The 25,072-nt window shown below is 37.8% G+C and overlaps 10 protein-coding genes across 10 annotated transcripts; 7 read left to right on the forward strand and 3 right to left on the reverse strand.

Moving 5' to 3' along the window:
- Window positions 1-117: 117 nt before the first annotated feature.
- On the reverse strand, window positions 118-1,215 carry FDP41_009805 (uncharacterized protein; the record flags this gene model as incomplete). Its single annotated transcript, XM_044713803.1, has 1 exon — window positions 118-1,215. The coding sequence occupies one exon, from the start codon at window positions 1,213-1,215 to the stop codon at window positions 118-120; it is 1,098 nt and encodes a 365-aa protein (XP_044556824.1).
- Window positions 1,216-1,761: 546 nt separating this feature from the next.
- FDP41_009806 (uncharacterized protein) lies at window positions 1,762-2,578 on the forward strand (the record flags this gene model as incomplete). The annotated part of the gene is made up of 2 exons (XM_044713804.1): window positions 1,762-2,128; window positions 2,202-2,578. 2 exons carry the CDS (start codon window positions 1,762-1,764, stop codon window positions 2,576-2,578), a joined length of 744 nt encoding a protein of 247 aa, XP_044556825.1.
- A 912-nt stretch (window positions 2,579-3,490) lies between these two features.
- Window positions 3,491-4,717, forward strand: FDP41_009807 (uncharacterized protein; the record flags this gene model as incomplete). The annotated part of the gene is made up of 1 exon (XM_044713805.1): window positions 3,491-4,717. One exon carries the CDS (start codon window positions 3,491-3,493, stop codon window positions 4,715-4,717), a length of 1,227 nt encoding a protein of 408 aa, XP_044556826.1.
- A 176-nt stretch (window positions 4,718-4,893) lies between these two features.
- Window positions 4,894-6,255, forward strand: FDP41_009808 (uncharacterized protein; the record flags this gene model as incomplete). Its single annotated transcript, XM_044713806.1, has 3 exons — window positions 4,894-5,680; window positions 5,772-5,924; window positions 6,059-6,255. 3 exons carry the CDS (start codon window positions 4,894-4,896, stop codon window positions 6,253-6,255), a joined length of 1,137 nt encoding a protein of 378 aa, XP_044556827.1.
- Window positions 6,256-6,420: 165 nt separating this feature from the next.
- On the reverse strand, window positions 6,421-9,006 carry FDP41_009809 (uncharacterized protein; the record flags this gene model as incomplete). The annotated part of the gene is made up of 3 exons (XM_044713807.1): window positions 6,421-6,845; window positions 6,914-7,268; window positions 7,435-9,006. The coding sequence occupies 3 exons, from the start codon at window positions 9,004-9,006 to the stop codon at window positions 6,421-6,423; spliced, it is 2,352 nt and encodes a 783-aa protein (XP_044556828.1).
- A 385-nt stretch (window positions 9,007-9,391) lies between these two features.
- FDP41_009810 (uncharacterized protein) lies at window positions 9,392-10,387 on the forward strand (the record flags this gene model as incomplete). The annotated part of the gene is made up of 1 exon (XM_044713809.1): window positions 9,392-10,387. One exon carries the CDS (start codon window positions 9,392-9,394, stop codon window positions 10,385-10,387), a length of 996 nt encoding a protein of 331 aa, XP_044556829.1.
- Window positions 10,388-10,954: 567 nt separating this feature from the next.
- On the forward strand, window positions 10,955-12,562 carry FDP41_009811 (uncharacterized protein; the record flags this gene model as incomplete). Its single annotated transcript, XM_044713810.1, has 1 exon — window positions 10,955-12,562. One exon carries the CDS (start codon window positions 10,955-10,957, stop codon window positions 12,560-12,562), a length of 1,608 nt encoding a protein of 535 aa, XP_044556830.1.
- A 664-nt stretch (window positions 12,563-13,226) lies between these two features.
- On the forward strand, window positions 13,227-19,201 carry FDP41_009812 (uncharacterized protein; the record flags this gene model as incomplete). Its single annotated transcript, XM_044713811.1, has 9 exons — window positions 13,227-14,433; window positions 14,498-15,231; window positions 15,287-15,336; window positions 15,398-15,831; window positions 15,883-16,251; window positions 16,317-17,622; window positions 17,702-17,978; window positions 18,099-18,502; window positions 18,583-19,201. 9 exons carry the CDS (start codon window positions 13,227-13,229, stop codon window positions 19,199-19,201), a joined length of 5,400 nt encoding a protein of 1,799 aa, XP_044556831.1.
- Window positions 19,202-19,297: 96 nt separating this feature from the next.
- Window positions 19,298-22,891, forward strand: FDP41_009813 (uncharacterized protein; the record flags this gene model as incomplete). Its single annotated transcript, XM_044713812.1, has 1 exon — window positions 19,298-22,891. One exon carries the CDS (start codon window positions 19,298-19,300, stop codon window positions 22,889-22,891), a length of 3,594 nt encoding a protein of 1,197 aa, XP_044556832.1.
- A 207-nt stretch (window positions 22,892-23,098) lies between these two features.
- Window positions 23,099-25,048, reverse strand: FDP41_009814 (uncharacterized protein; the record flags this gene model as incomplete). The annotated part of the gene is made up of 4 exons (XM_044713813.1): window positions 23,099-23,296; window positions 23,434-23,756; window positions 23,812-24,232; window positions 24,407-25,048. The coding sequence occupies 4 exons, from the start codon at window positions 25,046-25,048 to the stop codon at window positions 23,099-23,101; spliced, it is 1,584 nt and encodes a 527-aa protein (XP_044556833.1).
- Window positions 25,049-25,072: the final 24 nt, after the last annotated feature.

Consider the following 25,072-nt stretch of genomic DNA (forward strand, 5'->3'; position numbering starts at 1 on the left):
TTGATATCTCTAACGTTAGGCAATATTTTCAATTCAATTGCTTTAGAATATGACATTTGATAGCTATTCATCACTAAAATTTATTTGTACAAAACACGAGTGTTGGATTTCATTAATTCAAAAACTTAGCTCAACTGATGCACAAAATTCGTCGAAAATGAATGCCGAAAACAGAATAGAATGAGCTTTGGAAATAATTTTCTCATAAACCACCTGTCCATGTTCATCCAATTCAGCCTCAGAAAGCAAAAGATTAATTTCTCTTCTCGACAAATCAAGCTCTGCCTCTTGCAATTCTCGTTTGAATTTACCGAAAGACAAGGCACCAGTATGACCTTCATCAGCTCTCTCAAATAAGGCCTTTAGTTCCTCTTGAAGTTCTAATTTGCTCAACCCATGTACCACATCGACATCATTGACAACAATGGGCGACAAGAAAGATTGATGGATAGAGTTGCTTTCGTCTGAATAACCTAATGGTCCTTCCTCACCTCCCACAACGATTTTCAAAACATTAGTAATTCTTTGACAAAATGGTGCAATTTCGACCGTTGAGTCATCTGCGACATCCGATTCAGCCATACAAAAAGCGACCATCGTGTCAGGCAATTGATAATTGAAAATTTTCTTGAGTTCCTCCTTCACAGCGCTTGCAGGTAAAGCATCATAGCCGAACGAACTATAATGTGAGTACAAAATATTCAGTAATTCTTGATCAGAAATGGTGGCAAGAAATTGTGTAATGTCACCCTCAAATGATTGATTTTGGAAGCTTTCATTTTGAGATCCTTCACCCACTTCCTCTTCCTCTGTATTCTGTTCCTCTTCGGTACTTTCAATTTCTTCTTCATCTTCATCGGAGGTGAACCTCTCTTGTGCTTTGACTGAGATTGGTTTTTGTGGATTTGAGGAAGCATGACTAGACGTATGTACAACCTTATATTCATCCATATCTTCTTCCTCTTCTTCCGAAGTGGATGATTGGCTATTGAGGTACCCTCCAACTTTTGAAGCTTGAGTCACGTTGCTTTCAGCAGTGCTGAATGCTTCCTGTTGCTGTTTCATCTCCATTTCCTTGGCCAATTTCGTAAAATAATCGTATCCGAACCGATAAATATTTGAAGGTTGAACTCTCAGTACTTCCCGAGTAAAATCTCTCAACGTTTCTTGAAATTTTGGTGGAAATGAAAAATCCTTTTGATATTTGTGAGACATTTTCAAGTAGATTTCAATAAGAATAATAATAACGAATCACACGTGAGATCTTTGTTATATTTTTTTTGAAAATTGTAGTATTTGTTTGGCGGGAAAAATGGATTTTATAATTCCTTCTAAAGTATATTTTGGTAGTCGAGTTAATAATGAAAAAATGTTACCCAACGAATATCATATTCATTATTGCATGTTATTTCCTCGTTTTCAATGAAATTCATCAAAGATTCTCAGCACAACAATTCCACAAAAAAAACGCGAAAATGCCTGTCCCTCTCATTGGAAGTTTTTTTTGCTTCTTCTTCATCGAAGACGACCAACTTTTTCTCTTCTTCACTCATCCCTTCTCCTCTCTCTTCTATTCCTCGTATGGATTCCTTACAAGACAAGTTTTTTTTCTCTTCTTGTTCGCTTGTGATTTTTCCTTTCAAAACGAAAAGCCTTGTCTTCATTGGTCCTATTCCGAGTCTCAACTGGGCTCGTGAATGTCCCAATTCTCAATGTGGAGGTCATTCTCAATCTCCTGTTCCGACTCTTTCCTTTCAGAACATGATATCCTTTGATCAATATTTATTGGAGTCCATATTCAATTATTCATCATCATCTTCCATACAAGTCCTGTATGATTTTACCAATGAAACCAAACGATCATTGAAGATTCATGGCTTATTAGTATTTGATGGACCAACAGGATACAAGAGTATTCGAGTTCCCTATGAATTGAAACAATTCCATTTTCACACACCTTCTGAACATGTGTTTAACTGGTTTTCATATGATTTGGAAATGCATTTGGTATTTCAAAGAGGGGATTTGTCGCAAAAGTTGGATGAGGCCAAGAAATTCAAATCGGAGCAATGGAGTGATCTGGAAGCCCATATTCCTCGAATTGCTGTGTTGGAGTGGTTTTTCAAGCGTTGGGAATGATAGATCATCCTTTGATTGATGTTGTTGTGAGAAATACGGATTTTTTGTTGCAATTCATGAAGTGACAAGTGGCATGTTGTTTGATTTGATCCCTCTTCGACAAGACATTGATCCTCTCTTTTCATATTTCGTTTATAATGGTAGTTTGACCACTCCAAATTGCAATGAGAATGTCATGTGGAATGTTGTAAATCCAAACATCTTTTTGGGAGCCTCTCAATACATTTCTTTGAATCAAATTGCTGTCTTGAGACAAATAATGAATCAAGCACAACATGATGTCACTTCAAAGACCAAAGGGAGAGGAGGAAACATTCGAGTGTATCAATATGTCAGAAGTGTTGGAAACGGATATTTAGGAAACAATCGACCACTTCAACCATTGAATGGAAGAAAAATCATTAACATTACCAAATTAGCAACAAGTGTCCCTTCATGAAAAATCGCTCATTCTGCATACTCGTTGTTTCTTTTCCATTACACAAGTCAAACAAGGAATAGTCATTGCCATGATGATTTTCTCTTTTTTAGCACTCTTGTTCTCAACGAATGAAAAAATGTAGGAAGAAGGAGCAGTTTGTGGTTGATGATGATCCATGTTGAGATGAGTTCAATTGAAATGAGAACACATGGAAGAAAAAGTTTGGAATACGTATTGAAAATTCCAATTTCTTGGTTTGATCACCGCATGTTCTTGATGACCTTTATGAAATCGAAAGGATATTCCTGCAATTGCATGCTTCGAATCGTATTCAAGAGTCGTTTGGTTAATTGTAAAGAACAAATGAGGGATAAGTTGTGTTTTATTCAACAATGGTATCGCAATTTTGAATTTCTGCTTAACCATCGTGACAACAAATTTTAATTGTGAATGTTGAATGGTCTTTTTTTTAACTTGTCAATTTTTTGATGAACCCTTTCTAATTCATGCTTTTTTAGATCAGACCTGATCCATTGCTTCATAATTTCCATCCATTGGCAAGGCATTTTCACCTCCATACGAAACACCTTTTATTGAAATGCCATGTTACGTGTGAGAGCAACGAGTTCCTGAGGTCCACATTGGCAGTCAGAAGGTTATGAATGGTCAGTATCATTTCGAGACAAGTGAATTCAAAACCCACTCGGTAGCGAGAAAACATGTTGGCAATATCATTATTACTTTGACGATGGAATCAACCAGCAATGAACATTAGTATTGAAATTAATTTCCAATTTGCAGCTGTAGAACCAAAAAGAGTGACCCTGCGCTAGTTCCATTTTGTTCGCGGAGATTGAATATTCTCAATCGCTCAAACGTCAACAGTCAGGAGATTGTAATCCTGTCATCAGACAGTTTATCCTAAAAAAAATGCACACACCACACATCAACCGATTCTTCGCAATCAAATTGGCCCTTTTAGCTTTGTTGGTTGCCCTTCTCTTCGCATCCACACATTTCACACCAACCGAAGCTAAATTTAAAAAGTTGAAGAAATTCGCAAAGAAAGCCTTCAAAGTGGCCAAATTCGTCGCTCCAATGGTCATTCCAGGAGGACAAGCAGCCATGGCAGCCAAGTTCGCCAAATTCAAATCCACCATTGACAAGTTCAAAAAAGTCAAAGCAGTGGTCGACAAGGTCAAGAAAGTTCGCGATACAGTGAAAAAATTCAAAAACTTGAAGCAAAACTTTGTCGGAAATCTCAAAGGTAAACTCAAAGGTAAACTCAAGGGACTCGCCGGTAAATGGGTCAACAAACTTGGTGGTAAATTTGGAGGTAAATTTGCTGGTAAATTGGGAAATCTCAAGAACAAGTTCAACAAGTTTAAAGGAAAATTCGATAAGATCAAAGGAAAGGTTAGAAACATTCGAGACAAGTTCAACAAGGTTCGAGACAAGTTCAATAACATTCGAGACAAAGTGAGAGGAGTCATGGGTGAAAATGGTGGTGATGAGAACAATGAAGTCGGAGGAGGAGAACAGCCTCAACCACAAGAACCTCAACTACAAGAGCCTCAACCACAACAACAAGGTGGTGGCGATGCAACCTCTGGACCTGTTGTTGATCAAGCACAACAAGCACAACCTGAACAACCACAACAACAAACCTCTGAACAAGTGGCAGAGCAAAATGCTTGGGGAGGAAATGTTGGTCCAGCTGCTCAACAGCAAGAACAACAAACTCAACAACAACAACAACAGATTCAACAGCAACCACAAGGTGGTGGTGATGGTTCTTCTTTCCAACAACAAGCTCCTCAACAACAAGGAGGATCTTCTTATTCTCAACAACAAGGAAGTGCTTCTTTCCAACAACAACAACAACAAGCTACTTCTTCTTCGAATGGAGGATCTTATGAACCACAACAACAACAACAACAACAGGTTGCTCAAAATGGTGAATCTCAACAAGTAGGAGGAGGAGCATCCAATGTTGCTGTCGGTGGTGGTAGTGCTTATAATGTTTCTGGTGGTGGTGCTGTTTCTGGTAATGGTGGTAATGGTGGTACTTATATGAGATCCTATCGAAGAGGTGGAAGAAGAGGAATCTATTTGAAGGTCAACGTGAATGTGAATGGAGTGAAAAAAAGTGCTTAAATAAACAATCGTCGTTTGGATCACGCTGAAAGCTTTTGTATATTTTCACCAATTCTCAAGTTCATTCGAAAAGGTTTTATGGAACAGCCATCTATCTCATTGCGCTCGTTGAAATCTCTAAATAGCTCGACGCTACAGTCAGCAATCGAATCGCACTAAAAGAACAAAAAAAAAGCATGTCGTTCAATACCCTGCGATGGGAATCCATCTCGTGTGACCCAAGAGATACTGTGTTTAATGAACATCTCCCTCAAGGTGGTGGCGTGAGTCATACCATCATGGATGAACATCGATTTGCAGTGTTTGGAGGTCTCGGATCAAGACGATACAATGAATTATTTATTTTCAATACTCGTGAGAATGAATGGTTTAAGGCGAGTATGGAAAATGCTCCTTCTCGGAGATGTAAGGCTTCCTTGTGTTGTCGGAAAATTGAAACAACAACAACAACTACCACAGAGTGTTCCTCCTCCTCCTCCTCCTCCTCATCCACAGCCTCTTCATCCCATTCTCATTCGCCCTCATCCACAGCATCATCACGAAACACTTCCGCGACTTGTAGTGAAGAGAATCATGGCCATGTTGTTGGAAAGGCATGGAATTATAAATTATATGTCTTTGGAGGTTGGACCAGTGAGGGTAAAACCAATGATCTCTATGAATATGATGTCGCGAAGGATGAATGGAAGCAACTCAAGCCCAACAATTCATTTTCACCTCCAGCACGAAGTGCACACTATTGTTGTTGTGTTGGAAAATACATGTATCTCTATGGAGGCATTGGAAACAAGAAATATGGTGACATGTATCGATATCATTTCGACAAGAATGAATGGGAATGTGTCAATGCCATGCAAGGAGATGTTCCACTACCGAGATCTTCGTACGGTGGATTGTTGGTATTGGAAGGAGGAGGAGGAGGAACAAAATCGAACACTCAATTTTTTGTGACTTGCGGATTGGGTAAGTGGAATGCATCTGGTTTGATATTCAAGTTGACACAGATGGTCAATATTCTGAATTTCTCTGTGTGCACGGTCAATAATTCTCAAAGGCTGTGGTCGTTACAATGATACCTATTTGTACGAAGTGCAAAGCAAAAGGTGGACATGTGTAAAGTGTAGTGGTGACATTCCATCAAAGAGAGGTCGTCATTCATGTGTTTTGCATGAGGAAACAGGGAATGTTATTTTGTATGGTGGATTCAGTAAGTATCAGGATCAGAATACAGTGCATTCTTATAGCCAAAAATTGTTGTCACACAAATACAATGCGATGACACACGCCTCTTGTTGTGTAATGTCGACAATCAAAATTATCATGTGTGAACACATGAATTAGCTGGTACTGAATGTTCTGGAGAATGTTTTTCATTCAATCTGGTCACGAAAGAATGGAAAATGCTACAGCAGATAAATCCTCCTCCAAAGAGAGAAAGTGCATGTTGTGTGATTTTAAATAACAAACTCTACATGTTTGGTGGGTGGGGAGGTGACGCAAAATTTTTCAATGACATGTATGTCGCTTCGTTTGAATGAGTGAAAAACATGTCAAGACAGCATGCGCGTCTCTTTCAATCAAAAAAAGCAATCTCTTGGCGATTCATGATTTTTGAGATAATTTTCGTCACATGACCGACTAAAGGATGGTTAGATATTCGTATCTCTGTCGTTATAAGGTTAGGGGAAAATGTCTCGTGTAGCCTACACGGACTCAACAAGCTCTTTTGAAATTTTCTCAATAAAATTCCATAGTTCATTCACAGAATATCGCTCATGATAGTCAATCTTGAGCATGTTGGAAAGTAGCTGCGAAATTGCATGCATGTAACGAGAAAACTCCGAGTCTCTGTTAAATGATGGATCAAGATGACATACTTTTTCAATAAGAGTGTCCACAGAGCTCTGTTCCTTAGCATTTCCAACAATGAACACTGTATGATCGTCGTCAACAAGCATGTCTTTGGAAGCAATTTTAACGATATCATATTTTTTGAATTGTTGCACTTTTCTCATGATATTCAAAATGACAACTCCCAAACTCCAAACATCACACTTGTCGATAGGTTTTGAGCTCTCCTTAATGTTAGCCATTTCTGGAGATAAATACAGTAGTGTGCCTCTCCTCCCTTATTAAAAGTATATCGATCAAACAAACTGACCTTCGTAAATTGATCGAACAGAAATGTTCACTTACCTGTTAGTACTGCATTGCAATTCGTAGAAAAATCAAAATCAATTAATTTAACTGTTTTGTCTCTGTTGAGCATAATATTTCCCTCTTTAATATCCAAATGACAATAGCCAGCCATATGAATCGATCGAATACCATTCACTGTTTGTTTGATGATCGAGAAAAGAGTTTTAAGAGTGTTAAGGGAGAGAGATCCTTTCAAATAACGTCTCGTATAGCTGTACAAGTCAAAGCCCATTTTTTGCATAACGATCTCAACGACATGAGTGTTTGATTCCTCGACTTGAATTGTTTGTATATCATAAATGTCCACAATGTGTGATTCTGGATTTTTTGAAATTTCCATTATTGCACGATGCTATGTGTATTGTTGAAAATGATGCATGTCAATGAGAGGCAATATAAATGAATTGGAAAAATAGTTGAAAAATAGTTATTCATATGCAATAAAAAATCATTTGTGAATGATTCAATGTAGTCAGATGCTCAATCTGATAAAAATTTCAACCTAAAACACAACCTACCATTGTCACATATTCTTGCACTTTTACAGGGTTGGTAAAGAAGCATTGCTTGAGAGCTAACTTTTTGGAAATCCACAGTGGTATGTCTAAATGTGACGTGTTGAGATCCTTCCTTCGCTCCACGACATATACAAAACCATTTGAACCTTTTCCAATTTCTTTCCCAATTCTCAGTAATGACCTAAAGGGATAAGTAAGAGGATGTTCATCCTCTGCATGAAGCATTGCTCCAAAATCGTCTGAATATCGTTCCTTGAGTTGTATCAACAAGTCTCGTAATCGTTTTGGATTTTGACCAAAACAGCCTCCTACGAGGTTGATCATGTCACAAGTTTCCATGCATACTATAGAACAACATGCTTGATGCATGAGAATCATGAGACAATCTCCTCCATTCGGAATGTTGTTTCTTGCAGATATTGTCACTGCACAGTGATGCAATGCAGATGAATTGATTGGAATATTACTCGTTGGTGAAACATTGGTGATGATATTACCATCTTGTTGCATAAATGGGAGAAAAGTCTCACGGCTTGGCACTCGGAAAACAATAAAATCCGTTCCTTCTAAATAGCATGGCATTTGAATATTGAATAGTCCCTCTTTCTGAAAGCAAATAGTCAAGTTTTCGAGACTCGGAGCAACATGATGATAAATGTCACTACTTTGACACATGCTTTGAAATTGTTGTAGAATTGAAGGAATTTCATGGATTCGAACACGGACTTGTTCACCCATGAAAAGTCTCGTAGGAATGCTATCAACTTCATAGGAAGGGCATCCAGCACGCATATTGTTTTGAGCTCCTATCGCACAAGAACGGTTTTGAAGATTGTGAGCGTGACTGCTGCTGGACGTTGAAGTTTGCTGATGAATTGAGCCATTCGATAGAGAGGTCGGAATTTGGCCATATAATTTAATATTATTTGGATGATCACATAAATTAGGGAGAGGAGAAGGAGTTGAGGTGGTGTTTGGATGGTTGCAATTTGGTTCCGGAGAGGTCGATAATGAAGTGAGTGATTTTAATTGATCCTTTTGATGGTGGTATTGAGTACTTAATTTACGTTTTTTAGAATGTTGTTGCTGATGAGTAACTTCATATCCATGATGATTCAGAGTGGTTGTTGTTGTTGTTGTTGGAATTCCCGAAGTTGGGCATGATGGACAATTAAAAGAAGGAATATTGTTGTTGGAAATGACTGGAGTAGTGGTGGTACTAGATAAAGGCTGTAGTGGTGTTGAGAAGCAGCCTTCCATTCCATGGAATAACAACTGCTGTGGTGATGATGTTGTAGCTACAAGAAATTGTTGCTCTTGCAAGGGTGAGCCAATCGTGCTGCTGGGATCTGCATCACTTCTGTGGGAGCAATAGGTCGGAACGGAAACCAATGGTACATGAGAGTGTGAGTGAGGTGGATGATGGAAATAATCATCAGAGATGGGAATGGTTGTTGAAGTTTGGTGATTATTATTGCTCTTTCCATCGTGGTGAGGATGATGATGAGACACCACACGACTGTGCTGGGAATGATGAGGTTGTTGTTGTTGATGGGGTTGAGGGCTGCTCATTCCTAGAAGATGGCTGTTGCGAAACAGCAAGAAGAAGAAGAAGCAGTTGTTGTTGTTGTGGTCAATAGGAATGATGAACAATCAAAAGAAGAAGAATTTGGCACGAACGTAAAGAATCATCATCACGAATTTTTGTTGGGAACGTTTTTTGAAATAAAGGATTTGATGCTGAAATGTGATTTTGGAATAAAAACAACTGAGAGCCAATCTGTTCAGAATCTCCAGATGAATGAGATGGTTTAAAATTATAAAATGTGCCCTCGTCATCATCATCTTCCAACGATGTTATTAACATCACGACCTCTCTTCATCACCAACAGCAACCACCTAAAATTAATGCGGATGAAAACACCTTATCATGTGAATATTGAACGAAACTAACAAGATGGCACTCTGCATCGTTAAAAGCTTTTACTTACTCCAGTCACAATTCGATCCAAAACATGTCACTCAACAATTTTTAGAATGGATTGAATCTGATCCGAAAGATGTTGGATTTACGACCCGACAAGCATTATTGAAAACCATTCAACATATTGATAATGAAAATGGATGGTACAGAGGAAGTCTAGAATTATTTAAGGAAAATGAGTCAAAACCATCGAATGGAGCTTTAATGCGAAACGGTGTCATTCGATTGCTGACCAGTGACATGATGCAAGCTTTGGAATGGACCATTTTACATTCGATTGTGACACATTTTTCATTTGAGGCAGTCCTTCCCTGTATTGTTCATACAATTTTGATCGACAAGGCATTGCAAGCACACAATAGCAAATCACCGCTCGAATATCCAACATCAAAAACAATTTCAGAATTACTGAAAGGTCACACAGGTGAATGGTTTGAATTTAAATCGAAGTATTTATTTCCTCAAAAAGTGGACCACATAGAATCCTTCGTCACAAAATATCATCAAGTATTTACAGAATGGATTCGAGCGAATGGTGGAAAAATCGCTCTTGAAATGGCAGAAACAAAGCTTGTGAATCAGTTGCAAGATTTTGAAACATTTGAACCTTACGAGTACAATTACAAGAATGTGAGTGGATGGAGTATTTTGAGTTTGAAAATTGCATTATGGGCCTTAAATCACAGCCTTTCCATAAGAACATTCAACAACAACACGACGACTACTACAACGACGAAATTTACACCCATTCAAGCACCTTCACATTTACCTGAATGGCCGTTCAAAGAACAACCCAAAGGATTTGAAACCTTGGTTTTTGTGGTCCTGGTTGGTGCAAATGCAGATACCTATGGAGCCATTGCTGGTGCCTTTCTTGGAGCGTATTATCCAGAAAATATTCCACAAGATTTGGTCAATGATTTAATGCAACATGAGAAAGTGGAACAATATGCCAATAGTATTTGGTAATCTGTTTCTCACATTTTAACAAAATGTACAAATTGTTTGCAACAAGAACCAAAACCTTTTGTACATTTTGTTAAAATGCGAGACACAGAAAATGAGTGTGTGCGTCAACAACTCAACACAGATGTTTGAGAATTCAACACAAGAATCATCATCAGCTACTCTCCAAAACCAATTTATTATTCCAAATTCATATTCATGTTCTGCTTTTTGAATTTGTAGTATGATCCTCTGAATGGTTTTTGTATGGTCGTTCATCGTTTTCATGGAATCATTTCCAGTGTCACCACTATTTGGCCAAATGACTTCTGAATTTGCTCAACTGTCAAGTTCTCTTCATTACAGAGCTCATCATCCTTCAACCGTTTACAACCTCCAAATTTTACTGTTTGCTTTCTAAACCCATCAAACAAATTGCAACCAAGAAGAAATTCGCACAACTCTCGTTGTTGTTGAACAGACACAAAATCCTCCGCTTGGGGTAAGTTCAAATGATTTGAATCATACAAATCAGAAGAAGAAAAAACCAAACCTCTCATCATATATTGGAATCCATTCGAAATAACAACCATGTTGTTGTATTCAGTGGCTAGTACTTCTCATGACGATTTCATGATGAGTCCATCCTCTTCCTCCTCTCCGACCAAAATGAATCCAAGAAGACAAACATTCTCTTCATCACATCCTCATCATCAACGAGCGAGTATCACCAGCACCAGCACCACCATCACAAGCTCTTTATGTCATCCTCATACGTTGGATCATGATGATGCTTCCCTTCCTCCCCCAACGATCAATACCAATGTCAACAAGAAACGATTTTCGAGGAGGTTCAAACAACCCTTATTATTTCATGAAACTCATAGGGCATCGGAGACTTCCTTTGATAGTTTCACACAAATGATTGGAGAGGCTCTCAAAGATTGTAGTCATGTCGATTTTTCACTGTTCGAGAATAGTAGCTCTCCTGCAGATGTCAATAATGTGCAACGTGTCAACTCTTTATCCCCAACCATGACAGGAAACGTTACAACTAATGGAAATACTCTTGGTCAGAATTCTCCCGAGAAACAACACCCGCCTGTGGTGTCGTCAACAAGCTGCCCATCTTCCTCAACACAACAACATGTTCAAGATCTGAAGCATGCCAATTCTCCTTCTTCCCCTCAAAAAATTAAGCAAAAATCACCAACTTGCGACCATGCATCGACTCAAACCTCCTCCTCTCGATTCAAGCTTTCCAGGTTGCTTAAAAACAGTTTTGATTTGTTTATTTCGAAAGAGAACTTCACTTCACATGGTGACGATTTTGATATTCAAAAACCCCCACTAAAGAACAAAACCATTCCTCATACAAAATCTGCTCCTGAATTAAGTCGACCTTTACCAACCACCACCACCGCTACCTCTTTGCCCATATCATCATGCAACAATGAAAGTTCAAATGTTTCGTCGTCTCTTCAACCCTCCACCACGAACGAGATGACAATGCTGTCTTTATCCACTATTGACGCAAGCTCACCACAGGAATGCACTCTTTCTCAAAATAACAATGTTTCCAGCATTGTAAAGTCCTATTACAGTGTTGAGACGATACTGGAACATCCTGATGGAAGAGAACTCTTGCGAGAATTCATGAAAAAGAGGTGCAATGAAGAGTTGTTTCTCTATTTGGAAGTTGTGAGGGCCTTTGAAAAAATCATTAAACAGAGTCAGAGCTATAGAGCCATGATGGATTCGACACCACCCATTTCGACCATGTTTACCTCAACAACAGTAGTGTTGACAGAAGAATTTCTCAAGCTAAAAGAATTCAAGCTCATCTATGATCAATTTATATCTTTAAAGAGTCCTCATTGTATGAATATTGATCATGCTTTGAGAGATCGGATAGAAAGTGTGTACAAACAGCTGCTTGAAAAGGTTAATCATGATGCTGCTGGTGATTATCATGATTCAAAGCAAACAATATCACCCAACCCTAACCAACAACCACATCTCGGTCGAAATGAAATGCTCATTCAAACGATTCATGCATGTTCCATGTTTGACAAGATTTCAGAGAGCTTGAATTTGTTGCGTGTGACTATTGAACTTCAATTCAAGGATGAAATATTTCCTCAATTTAAAAAGACAAAAGAGTTTCAGAACTTGATTCTTTCCAAAATGATTGAATAATGCAAAGAGAATGATAAATAAATCAAAAGAGAGAGCTCTCATGGAGTGAATATCATTTGCTTTCAAGTGTGGAGTGTTGAAAAATCTTCGAGAAACCCAATCGATGATTGTACTTCTGGTGTGGACCCTTTTTCATATCAAATGCCAACGTTGATCACAAAGATTGTGTTGGAAAGTTCATCGATGACTATTAAAAAATGTCATTAAATATTATTGCAATAATTGACCAAACGATCGATGGTTAAATTCAGTCGAAGATCAAAAATTCAATAATTATTGGCCATGGGTCAACTTGATGATGTATGAATGTCGGTGAAACATTCACCTGTAATTCAAATTATAATTCAAATGGGGCGCAAATATTTTCAATACCCTCCACCGACCGATCGGCAATTATTTACAGTTTAGTGTCCGAGTACGCCAATTTAGGGCCCACCAATTTTGGATGAAAAAATTACAACAACAACACACAAATAAGCGCTCGATTCTCAACACACACCGTGTTACTGCAGAAGTGTATAAGTATATATATCGAGTTGTAGAATTTGAACAAGAAACATTCTAGTACAGAATTCTATTGAATTTCAGAGGATTACCTTTACCCTCGTCCACATCATACTCTCGGAGGATTCCATTCAACACCAAAGACTTGCACTCACCAATAATGAATACCTTTAATCAATCATCCTACTCCCTCATGAGTGGAGCGAGTAGTAGAAGCGGAAAGAGCACTACTTTGGGAGGTGTCGGTGGTGGGGGCTCGCTTTCACATTTACCGAGAGTTGCTCCCCATGGCCATTCCTCACATCCATTGGTCGGAAATAATCAAGGTGGTGGAGGAGGAGCCAGTTCTCTCATCAGACACGTTTCGGAATTCTCCATGTCTTCCAATCATTCGACAGGAGCCATACCAAAGGCGTCCAACAATGCTTCCTCGAGAACTTATTTGCTGCAAGATCCAGAGGCAGCTCTTTTTGCCGATAGGGGAGATACTGAAAGCCACTACTCAAAAGAATCATCCAAAACTGCAAAATCTGCTTCTTCCGGAAGCAACTCTTCTGCATTCATTAGGAACATTGAAAACTCACTCTTTCTTGTCATCAATTCGCTCAAATATGACAAACCTATTCCAACAACTATCAGTGTGTTACTTCATCTGTTGTTAGCTTTTCAAACATTAAGCATCGGGTCACCCTTAGAGTATGATTGGGGAGAGTATGGAAAATGGGTGGTGAGTGTGGCCGCCATATCGCGAACCTTTGGTTTTCAATTTATGCCTTATGAAGGATTTATTGCTGTTGCTGTGATTAATTTCCTACTAGTATTGCTTGCACTGTTGTCCATGTATTTGGCATATAGAACTCAACGTATTGGTAGTAGATATTGGGACAAAATCCAATTTGTGGCAAGGTTTTGCTTTGGAAGCATATTAATACTAGCCATCCCATTTACTTTTAGCATGATGTTTGCATTTTGGAATTGCGATTATGAAACAACCAAGACCGTCAATAACGCGGCAGTTTTTGTGTTGAGAAATTTTCCTGACCGTGTTTGCTGGTCACCTTTGAATGGATTTTTTTCAGCAGCATCCATGATTATCATGATTATTCAGATGACACTTATTTCGGTGTCTGCTATAATATTTTGCAACACACATATTCAGGCCAACGACTTTTTCATTTTGGACAATCCATTTACTATAATTTATATCCATGTCACAAACTGTCTCTTTATGATTATTCATCCTTTCATGCCGAAATCCGTTTATTTTGTTGCTCCTATTATTTATATTTTAATATCTGTGGGATTTATTGCACTGTTATTGTGGAATTTTCCTTTCGTCAGAAGAGGAGCTAATTCTTTTTATGGAGGTAATTAATCATTATGAATTAGGAAGAGTTGTTCATTAATTTTAACATGAATGTTTTTCAACAGGAATTGCATTTGCAAGAGTGGGCATTGGTATTGTTACTCTGGTTGCAACTTTGGTAAATTCTCAACAGAGTTGGGAGATTGGAATTGGGCTTGTAGGAGCTTTGATTGGAGGCGGCGTTCTGATGTTCATTTTTGGAAGTATCGTAACAGAGATTTACTCTAGATATGCGCAATCGAGAGGAAGGAAATTGCTTAAGACATGCCTTCAAAAACGATCATTCGAATCTATTACAGAATCCGAGCACAAATATGTAAATTACTTTATCAGGTTTGCCATGAAAGGAAGTGATGACGATATTGGTCTTGCTGACTCTTTTACAAAATTAGCCATGACTCAACGACTAACAATCAATGCACAAACATTAATTTCATGTGCTCTGTTTGTGAAATTCGTCTTGACTAACAGCTCGGTGACCTTTGCAATTTTGTTGATGCAGAAAGCTCAAAAACAAAGCTCAAATTTCTTTCTAAGGTATTCCATTTACTTGCGTAGTAGGGAAATCGAAAAGGCATCCTCAATGGGAAGAAATAATTTTCAATTGGACAACATGGTGAATATTGTTCGCGCGAAATGTGAATTATTGAGACAGTTACACAAATTGTTTTGGAAAAATATTGCGATGGATCAGGGTGATGATAAAAAACTCTGTTTCATCGCGAAAGAAATTGAAAGTGTTACGAAGGAATGTTCCATTATTTTTCAGAACATGTTGTTCAACTATAGGAATGAAGTGGTAGGTTTATTGAAAACTGTGTGTACACAATGGTTACGCTAACACATATCCAAAGATGGTACTGAGAAGTTATGCATCGTTTTTGGACGAGTTTTTATTTGAAAGGTAAGTCATTTTGGTCGTCAGCTTTTCTCAATAATTACATCTGCTGCATAATTTCAAAAAGTACCATGGCAGAGGAATTATTTGAAGAAGCAGCAATTCTGGAAGAAGAAAACGCCAAGAAAAGCACCGTAGAAGCGAAACGATTAATCGCAAAACGGAGCTCTCATGTACTTCCAACAAAGCCTTCCATGCACGATACTCATACATCTTCACCTCACCTTCTTAAACGGAGAGGTTCTTCCAGAGAAGAGGTTGACTTTCTTGAATCTGCAAGTCAACATGAATCAGCTCAAAACCACCCCCAAAAACAAAAGGACATTTTTCGAGCTGCTTTAAATAAGAAGGAAGAGCACAGGTTCTTGTTTCCATATTTGATGTCTCTTTGTGCAGTTGGAATTTTTTGTTTATCCGTGATTCTTGCGTTAGGTGTGACAATCACTGCCAATAACAATCGTGACATTGACCTCATTATGAAAGCCTGCGCCATCTCGTCTCGTAAGTATTTTCAAAATCACAGTATTATCAGTTTAAATTAACGACTTGAAGTGCCTTATGCCACACTTTCTGATATTCGAAACATGCAAGCAATACTGAAATATACGAATTCATCTCCATCGATGCAGGATCAAGTGAAGAAGAGAGTAGAATCTAACATTCAAAGCATGCTTCAAGTTCACAAGTATTTGAAGGAAAGAATATTCACTTCCGTTATGATGGAACAATTTTTTAACATTAGCTCGAGAATACACATACCTATACTTCAAACAAGCAATATCTCGTCAGTGCTAACCGCAATGAAAAATAGCTCAGTATTCGATTTGGCAGCCAAATTCACAACTCTGTCATCAAACTACCATTCAAAGACCTTGAACGAATTGAACAAAACTTTTGAAGATTTTGATTTTTTAATGTTATGTAAGTGGTTTCTATGATGGGCTCGCTCTCCTCAACAAGAATCACAAAAAACAATAATTCAATAGGGAGCAATCGAATGGACTTCACAGAGTCGTTTGAACGTTTATGTGATCAACAATTGGGAGATGTTAAGGAAGGCATTACCTATGTACGAAATGTGTTCATAATTGTTGTGTGCTCGATATCAGCAGCATATTTTATTTACATTATAATTTATATTTTGGTTATTCAGCGGACCTTATCAAGGCTTGGACAAATTATTTCATTGTTTCGACAAATCTCAAAGGAGGAGGTGCGCAAGGTGCTCAGTATTATGGAGCAAAAAACAGAAGACAAAATTATCAGCACGAAAGAGTATGTCGCAACCACAAAACGAGTCTTGATAGCTCTGGTAGTTGTTTCTTTACTTATCACATGTATATGTGGAGTCTTAATTATCTACGAAGCAATATCCTTTATCGAAAATGAATCTCTTGCCATGCAAAAAATTCAGTCTGCCAATAAGGTGTTGCAGATTTTGCAACGATGCAAATTTAAAATAATAGAACTATTAATGAATGACAATCAAGCATTAGGAGTTTCAAAATATCAATTTTACACAGAAATTAAGGTTCATATTTCTGACTTGTTTGTAGCTTGGAATGCTTTTAGATATGGAGATGAAAGTAATGGATTTAAGGCCTTGACTGGGAATGGGGTTGAAATAGATAATATATTACTGCAATCTATCGAATGTAATGGAACCAATTTTTCATGCTACTCATTGGATCAATTGATGACCTATTTTAAGGTTTCAGAAAAAGTTAATGACAACGTGTACCATCAAGTATATCCAACTGACCAATTATTTGTAGAATTTTCTGAACTATTTGACAGTTCAATTTCAATTACAGACAAGACCACATTATTCATTTCTAAATATGCATCCTTCGTGACATCTCAAGTGATGGTCATTTCTGCGGTTGCGTTTTCTTTAACTATTTTATCACTTTTCGTGCTTATTTACGCAATATACCGTTTCATGTCAAATCACATGAATGAAATCCATCAATTTAGGATCATGCTTAATCATTTGCATTGGGAGACTTTGGATAACGAACCGCTTTTACATGCATATGTAATGAACTATTCACTCAGTGCAAGTGAGCAGAAAAAAGCTCAAACAGTTTTTGACAATTCTTCAAAGGAAAAAGCAATATTAGAGGCTGCTGTTGAAGGGGCCGTGGTTTGCTCAACATTTGGTTCTATTTACATATTCAACCAGAGTGCACAAAGGCTTTTTGGATTTAGATCAGATGAAGTGATAGGAACACCTTTGGAAGAGCTATTCACTCCTGAATCTCGTGGCAAGGTAGCCACATTTATTTCTAGGTTTGTGTTAAATTTTGTATGAAAAGAATTACGGTGTATTTATGTCCTATTGTCACACATACATTTATTGACCTGCCAGTTCCCTTAATACAACCTCCAATCAAGGCGAGACCTTATCTATCTTTGGACTTCGAAAAAACAAGACAACCTTTCCAGCGACAGTCAACTTGAGTGTTTCGGTACTTAAAGAAAATGAGAATATCATTTCATGTTTTATCAAAGACGCCACCATTGAAAAGCAGCACGATGCTGAATTAGCGGAGGAGAAGAAAAAGTCTGAGGCCTTATTACTGAACATTTTACCGGAAAGCGTAGCTCTGCGATTGCAAAATGGAGAAACCTTTATCGCTGATAAGGTAGGTTTTTAAACTTGGTTGAGAACATGCGTGACGAGTGTGGTTTTGTTGATGCTTGCATTTCGAACATGACATTCATGCAATCAACACACAATCTACACCACCAATTCACACTTTCAGGTGGATGATTGTACTTGTTTATTTAGTGATATTTGCAATTTCAACGAAATTTCGAGTAACATGGGAGCAAGTGAAATTGTTCAAATGTTATCGATTATAGTCAGTGGCTATGATGCACTTGTCCCCAAATATCACTTGGAGAAAATCAAAACCATTCAAAGTCATTACTTTTGTGTGGGTGGTTTGCCAACTTCACACTCTAATCATTCACAACAAGATCATCCAGAATTGGTACTTCAGTTTGCAATGGAAATGTTTAGCGTCATGTATCGGTATAATATTCAATTCGGAACGAATATGACGATCAAGGTAGGAATGCATTGTGGAGCTCTCGTTACTGGCGTGATTGGTCGGCTTAAATTTGCCTACGATGTTTGGGGTGATGCGGTCAATACAGCTTCAAGGTAATTATTACTTTTGCAAATTCAAGATCATAACCTTATCATTTAATTCATAATAATGAATTGTGACAATCATGACACAGAATGGAATCTGTGGGTGTGGATGGTCGAATTCAATGCTCACGAGAAGCATATCTTCGACTGTGTTCCAAATTCGAATTTGAAGAGCGAAAAGATGTTTACGCGAAAGGAAAGGGTCTCTTGACCACCTACTTATTAAGCACCAATTATTACCAAAACCCACAAAGTGCCAGCATGACCATTCTCATTGAAGGAAGAGATTATCATGAACACCATGAACATCAACATTCAGATGCTCTTTCTCGAGGCTCGTATGACATCTCAGATAATGGATCGAGTGCTCCTCCATCACTCATCGTTGAAGAGGGACACACGGTGGCACATCATGATGGCATTCATCATCACACACAGGGGGATCATGAAATGACCCATCCAACACACCAGGCGTCACATGTGGTGACCAGTCAGAACCAGAACAATCATTCGATTGTATTGTCTGGTCACCATCATCATCATCAAACATTGCATCAATCACACCATCATGCTTCGTCATCCAATGAGGAACAACATTATTCACAACATGCTCCAATGACGAATCATCATCAACATCAACATGTGGACATACATGACAACAATGAAGACATTGAAAAAGAGCAGTCAGACAACCTTCCTCAAGAATAAACACATGTAAAGTGTGAATAAACGAAAATGGCGGCAATTTTTTGCGCCTTTTTTCAAAACAATTTAAAAACAAATTATTGCAATAGACTATCGAGAATGGAAGATTTTGACGAGAGTTTTGAAAATTATGAACCCGAAGAGGAGCACCATGATGATTCATCATCGTCATTTCCTGCGGATCATGAAGATCATCCCGAACATCGAGAGGATGAAGAAATGGAACAATTGTACATTCCATCCTCCATATCGGAACAAGTCGAACATCAAGAGGTCAATGATGATGAAAAGAACATCTCCATGGAGGAGGATATTTATGGAAATATATATGGTCACAATGAAGAAGAGAAAGTAGATCCACTCGACTCATCATTGCAACAAGAGAATCCGAGTCGTCATGCAACAATTATTACAAGAACAAGTCACGAAACAACATCAAAAGAAATCACAGAAAATTCTTCCTCTACAATTTTGGAAGAATCCTTTGAAGATTTCCAATACGATCATCAGGAAGAGGAGGACGCTCGCACGCTTCAAATATCTTCAAATATTCAATTATTGAGCAACCTCAGAACTGCTGCCACCTGTCAAGAGGAACCAAAAACGACTCCATGTTCGAATGATCCACAAAAGAATGACGAGAAAACTCTCAACACCATTCCCTTAAATGTGACATCATCGATGAAGGAGAACAACAATTCTACCTTCAAAAAATCTCCATCACCGTCCAATCAAACTTCATCCACCAACAAACATCCTTCACCTGTAAAAAAATCAGACAAGAAAAAACCCTTCTCAACTGTTCAAGACTATGATTACACACCATATTATCAAAAAAGACAAAAACCTTACAATGAACAGGAAGTTAAAGAATACATGAAACGAAAAAAAGCACAAGAAGGAAAAAATTTGAAACATCGACAAGATTCACCTACTGTCACTCCTTATTACCTTTCTAGAAAAAAGCCCTACGATGAAGAAAAGGTAAAAGAATTTATGAAAAAGAAACAAGAAAGAGATCGTAAAAAAGAAGAAGAAGAAAAACAAGAAATTGCAAACAATAAGAAACGACGAAAAGAATTATTGAAAAAACTCGACGACTATGTTCACTGTGTGTTTAAGGAACTTCGAGAGAATGCTTTCAAAGGAAAGACCTCTGCCACCTCAAAAAACAAACCAGAAATGCCAGAATTCTTGAAAAAACAACTCGCAAAAGAACAGGATGAGAAAAACTCTGAACTAATAGATCCTAGAAAACGAATTAAGGAATATGGTAAAAAAGTGAGAGAAAAACTCGCGGAAGATCACGAGAAAATGATGGCAGAAAGGAAACTTGCTCAAAAAATTACCTTAGAGAAGAAGCGACGAGAAATGCATCACTTGAAACTTGATCTGAACCTGTCACACTTCAAACTCAGAGAAAGTGATGAACAAAGTGAGGATTCGATTTGGTCGAATTGGTCGGCACCTGCCAAGACGTTCGATCTTGATCCCAAAATGTTTAAGAGTAAGAATGACAAGTATGACTTTAAGGTATCACCTTCGCAAATGACGAAACACAGTGACGGAGAGAGTGACACAAATGCACAAAAACAAGCATGGTATGAAAAAGATGAGCAAAGAAGGAAGATTATCGAAGAAGCATTGATGTTAATAGCGACCTCAAGACAGCAAGCATCTTCAACTCCTAAAGATGATTCTTCAAGCAGGGTGAAAGACAGTGAACAAGATAATCCATCAAACAATCAAACATCAGAGAGTCAAGAAATGGAATCACTCAAAGTAATCTCCACATTGAATGATTTTTCATCAGTGAACAAGAGCCGAAAGACGACAAGTAGTCAAAATATTTTTGCATCAGCAATCCAATCCTTGTTGTCACGCAAAACAAGTTCCAAAGAAATACAGGTCTCAGAAGGATCAAACTTGCCAAATTTTCACACAAATTCCACACAGATCGCCCCAAACTCTCTTTCTAAAGACCAGATCAAGAATGAAACATCTATTCAAGTCACACCATTATCCATCAACCAAAGATTTCAAGATGAAGGTTCTAAACCTCACATTGTGAAGAAAAACCTTCGAGAATCTTCAAGCAAGCTTGCCTATTTTGAACGAGCATTCAATAAGAAGATGGGAACAACTGTCGAACCACAAGAAAATGGACAACATTCTGAAAACATTGACAAATCTACCACCAAGAGGGACGTGCCAATCAGCAAGGACGAACAAGAGGAACCTCTTCTGTCAGAAACTTTTGAATTTGCAAGCTACAACGCACTGAAAGGTAAAAATCAATTCAACGACATGCAACTGCGAGAACAATTGGAGCGACAAACTTTTTGGGCCTCTACCAAACTTCCAGAAGTTGCCAGATCATCATCAATCCACACGTGTGGATCATCAATTCCACATTTGAATTTTGATTGGTCAGATTCTTCAATGGATTCACCTGTCATTTGGAATAGTGAATTGAATCACAGTCAAGAAATGATGAACAAACAATCCCCAAATCCATTAATAAGGAAGAAATCTTCGAATGAGAACTTGTCACATCATGATTCGACAAAAATCACAAAGAAAGAGTCAATGAGAGTGACGGCCGATGAAAACTCATCCTCTGTTGCACAACAGAAAAAGGCCAAGTCCGTACTCTCACTTGAAACTGAACATACAAATCCATCAAAAGTGGAAATTCAACAACAGAATGAAATGACTAATGACATTGGTCAAGAAATCCCGTTCCAAATCTCAAATCCATTCATGACCAGTTCAGAGAATAATAGCCACAAGTCTGAACACAAAAAATCATCTCCCTTATTAGAGAGCAAACCTTTGGAATCTTGTCAAACACTCACAATTGAAGACGATCAATCGGAAACAAATTCATTGCTGGATTCCAAGGAATTTTCTGTCAAGAATGATGAAATCAAAAAGGTGGTCTTTTCAATGATGAAGAAACAAAGCTATAATGAAAAGAAACACAAAAAGAAAAAGAAATTAATCTCACTTATTAATCCAACAGAAACTGTCAACGATCCATTTAACATTATCAGTACCTTACGTGAAAAGAAGAAACACGAACAACAACTCGAACGAAGAAGGCGAAAAGAGAAAGTCAAACAAGAATTGTCCATATTGATGAAAGAACGAAAAGAGAGAATGAAACATCTTGGGAAGAATGTTCACCCCAAACATTGTGATCGTTTGAATGATGAAAACAACCATCATGGAACTAGCGTTGCCATTCAGACCTATCCTCAGGTGACTATAGAATACGATTTAACAGTTGACGAAGATGAGTGTCACAAGGATCATGTTGCATGTGTCAGTTCTGACGAGGAAAATACAACAGAACACGAAAGAAATGGAAGTGATGATGAGAATGATTGTCTTTATGATGAAACCACTCCATATGGTGATGATACCTTTGCCAATGATCAATTTGCATCAGTGTCACCACCACACGACTGGTACTACACACAACAACAGCTTCCTCCATTTTACTACCCTTACATGAACGAATCTAATTTTCCAACAATGAGGATGCCACAACAAATGGTCGACAATCAAGACGATACTCGATTATCACCAGCTGAGCTTGCAGAAAAGTTGCTTGATTCTCTGACAGTCTATGAAAAAGTCTTGGAATCTGAAGCAAGATTTTCAAGTTTACTTGCATTGAATAATTAGTGGAGAGAACGGGCCATTTGATTTTATTTCATGTTCACCAAAATTGGATTGTATTTCTGGCTATCCTTCATGCAGCTAAAATGATTTTAAATTGAGGCATTCCCCCAAAGAGAATATTGTTCTTCAAAAGACTGAAAAGTAGAATGTTGTGAAACCAACACCTGAAAATGCGAGAAGGTTTCTAATATTACACTTGCATAACGAATATTAAAATTTCAAGTTCTTAAATGTTTTCACATATTGATCGAGATCATCCTTTTCAAACTGGCCATTTGCAAGCTCTTGCAATGCAATTCCCAGTCTTGATGCAGCAATCTCACAAACTTGATGGCTCACATTGGCATAACTAATTCGAAAACCTCCCGTTTTACCAAAACAACTTCCTGGCAGAACAGCCACTTTGTGCTAAAAAATTCAATACATTGTTGAAATGATGGTGATAACCATTTCAAGGAGAGCATGTTTCAATATATTCGAATATATCGAAAAAAAACATTGGTCAAACATTTTAACACTGTGTATGCATCAATGATGATAATTACCTTTCTAATGAGCCACTCAATCACTTGAAATTCTTTCTCCATTGTGACATGTTCTTGATGGAGAAAATTAGGAAATGTTGCCCAAAAGTAAATGGCTCCTTCTGACATCTTTTCAAGTTGACACAAATCATGGATGGCCTCCCAAATTACTTTCCTATTGTGTTTGAGTGTAGAAATTTTCTCTTCAGCCCATGGCTTTCCAAATTCTTCCATGTTGAGAATACAGAATGCAAGTTGTTGTGAAACAACCGGAGAAGAAATCACAATGGTATCTTGTATCTTATTCAGATGCAGAGCTAGTTCAGTATTTGAGCTTGGATAGGCTAGTGAATGTCATTTCTTGTTGACAATAGACACTCGACAAGTTGTACAACTTACCAATATAGCCCAATCTCCAGCCTGGAATACTAAATGCTTTGCTAAAGCTGTAAAGATGGATAATATGATCTCCTTGAGGAGTGTAGTGATAACAATTACTCTTTGTTGTGGTGTTAGCAGTAGTCTGATGTAATTGTTGGTCTACAGAATCATTGTAAACAAAATATTCATACGTCTCATCACAGACCATCCATATACCATATTTTTCACACAATTGACCAATGATATCGATTTGATATTGTGTATAGACAGCACCAGTTGGATTACATGGTGTTGTTACGACCACCATTTTCAATTTGCCAGTTGTGGAATCAGTTTGTTTCATTAAATTTTCGAAAAATTCTGTAAATCGACTCATATCATCACAATGTCCACATCCTGGTTGATAACCATCAGATTCATTACAGTCAAATATCACTGGCTACGTTAACATTAGTTGGTATTAAATTCAATTTAAACGTGTGAATATGGTGTTGTGGAGTGACAATGTTACATGATGACAGCAATTTACAAAATGAGTTGAAATTAATAATCCATGAGTGCATGTGTGAGTGAGTGAATAAGCTATCGCTATTGCACAACCAAGTCCTCTTACCTTCACACCAAACATTTGTAAGGCCATAAAATGATTAAAATAATAAGGGCCAAACAGTAAACATGAATCTCCAACATCACACAACGACAACAAGACGCTCACAAACCCTTGATTCGCACCACTTGTCAAGACAACCTCTACATTTTCCAACTTGTTAATCTTTTGTAATTTTTCCTTCACTTTATCTCTCACCACTCTTCGTCCAAAATCATGCTCACAATAATTGTGAATAAATCTAAATTCCGATCCCGATGGATTACAACTATTCATCAATTGATCTTGTAAGAGTGTTTGAAGGGCTTGTTCTGGCGGTTTGAAATACACCATTCCCTGGCAAAGACTATACACGACATTATGATCATCATTATTATTGGATGAAGCAGTAGGATTTGTATTCTCCTTCATGGCATGTGATTGCTGAAGAGATTGATTCACTTCGGAAATAATTCCACCAATCTTGTTGATCATGGGCATATCCGTATCCCGAATTCTTTGACTGAGAGTCCTATATAATTCTAAAGAAGAAGTCATGTTGTTGTTAGTAGTTGTTGGTGCGTTACTCTTCATTTTCTCCTCGTTATTGTTGTTGTTGTTGTTGTTGCTGATGATGGTAAAACTTTTCTGATGATTCGTTTCAGACATTTTTTTCATCATCTTTGCATAAGG

Source organism: Naegleria fowleri, assembly GCF_008403515.1.
Source record: "Naegleria fowleri strain ATCC 30894 chromosome Unknown tig72, whole genome shotgun sequence".
Lineage (NCBI taxonomy): Eukaryota > Heterolobosea > Eutetramitea > Acrasida > Naegleriidae > Naegleria > Naegleria fowleri.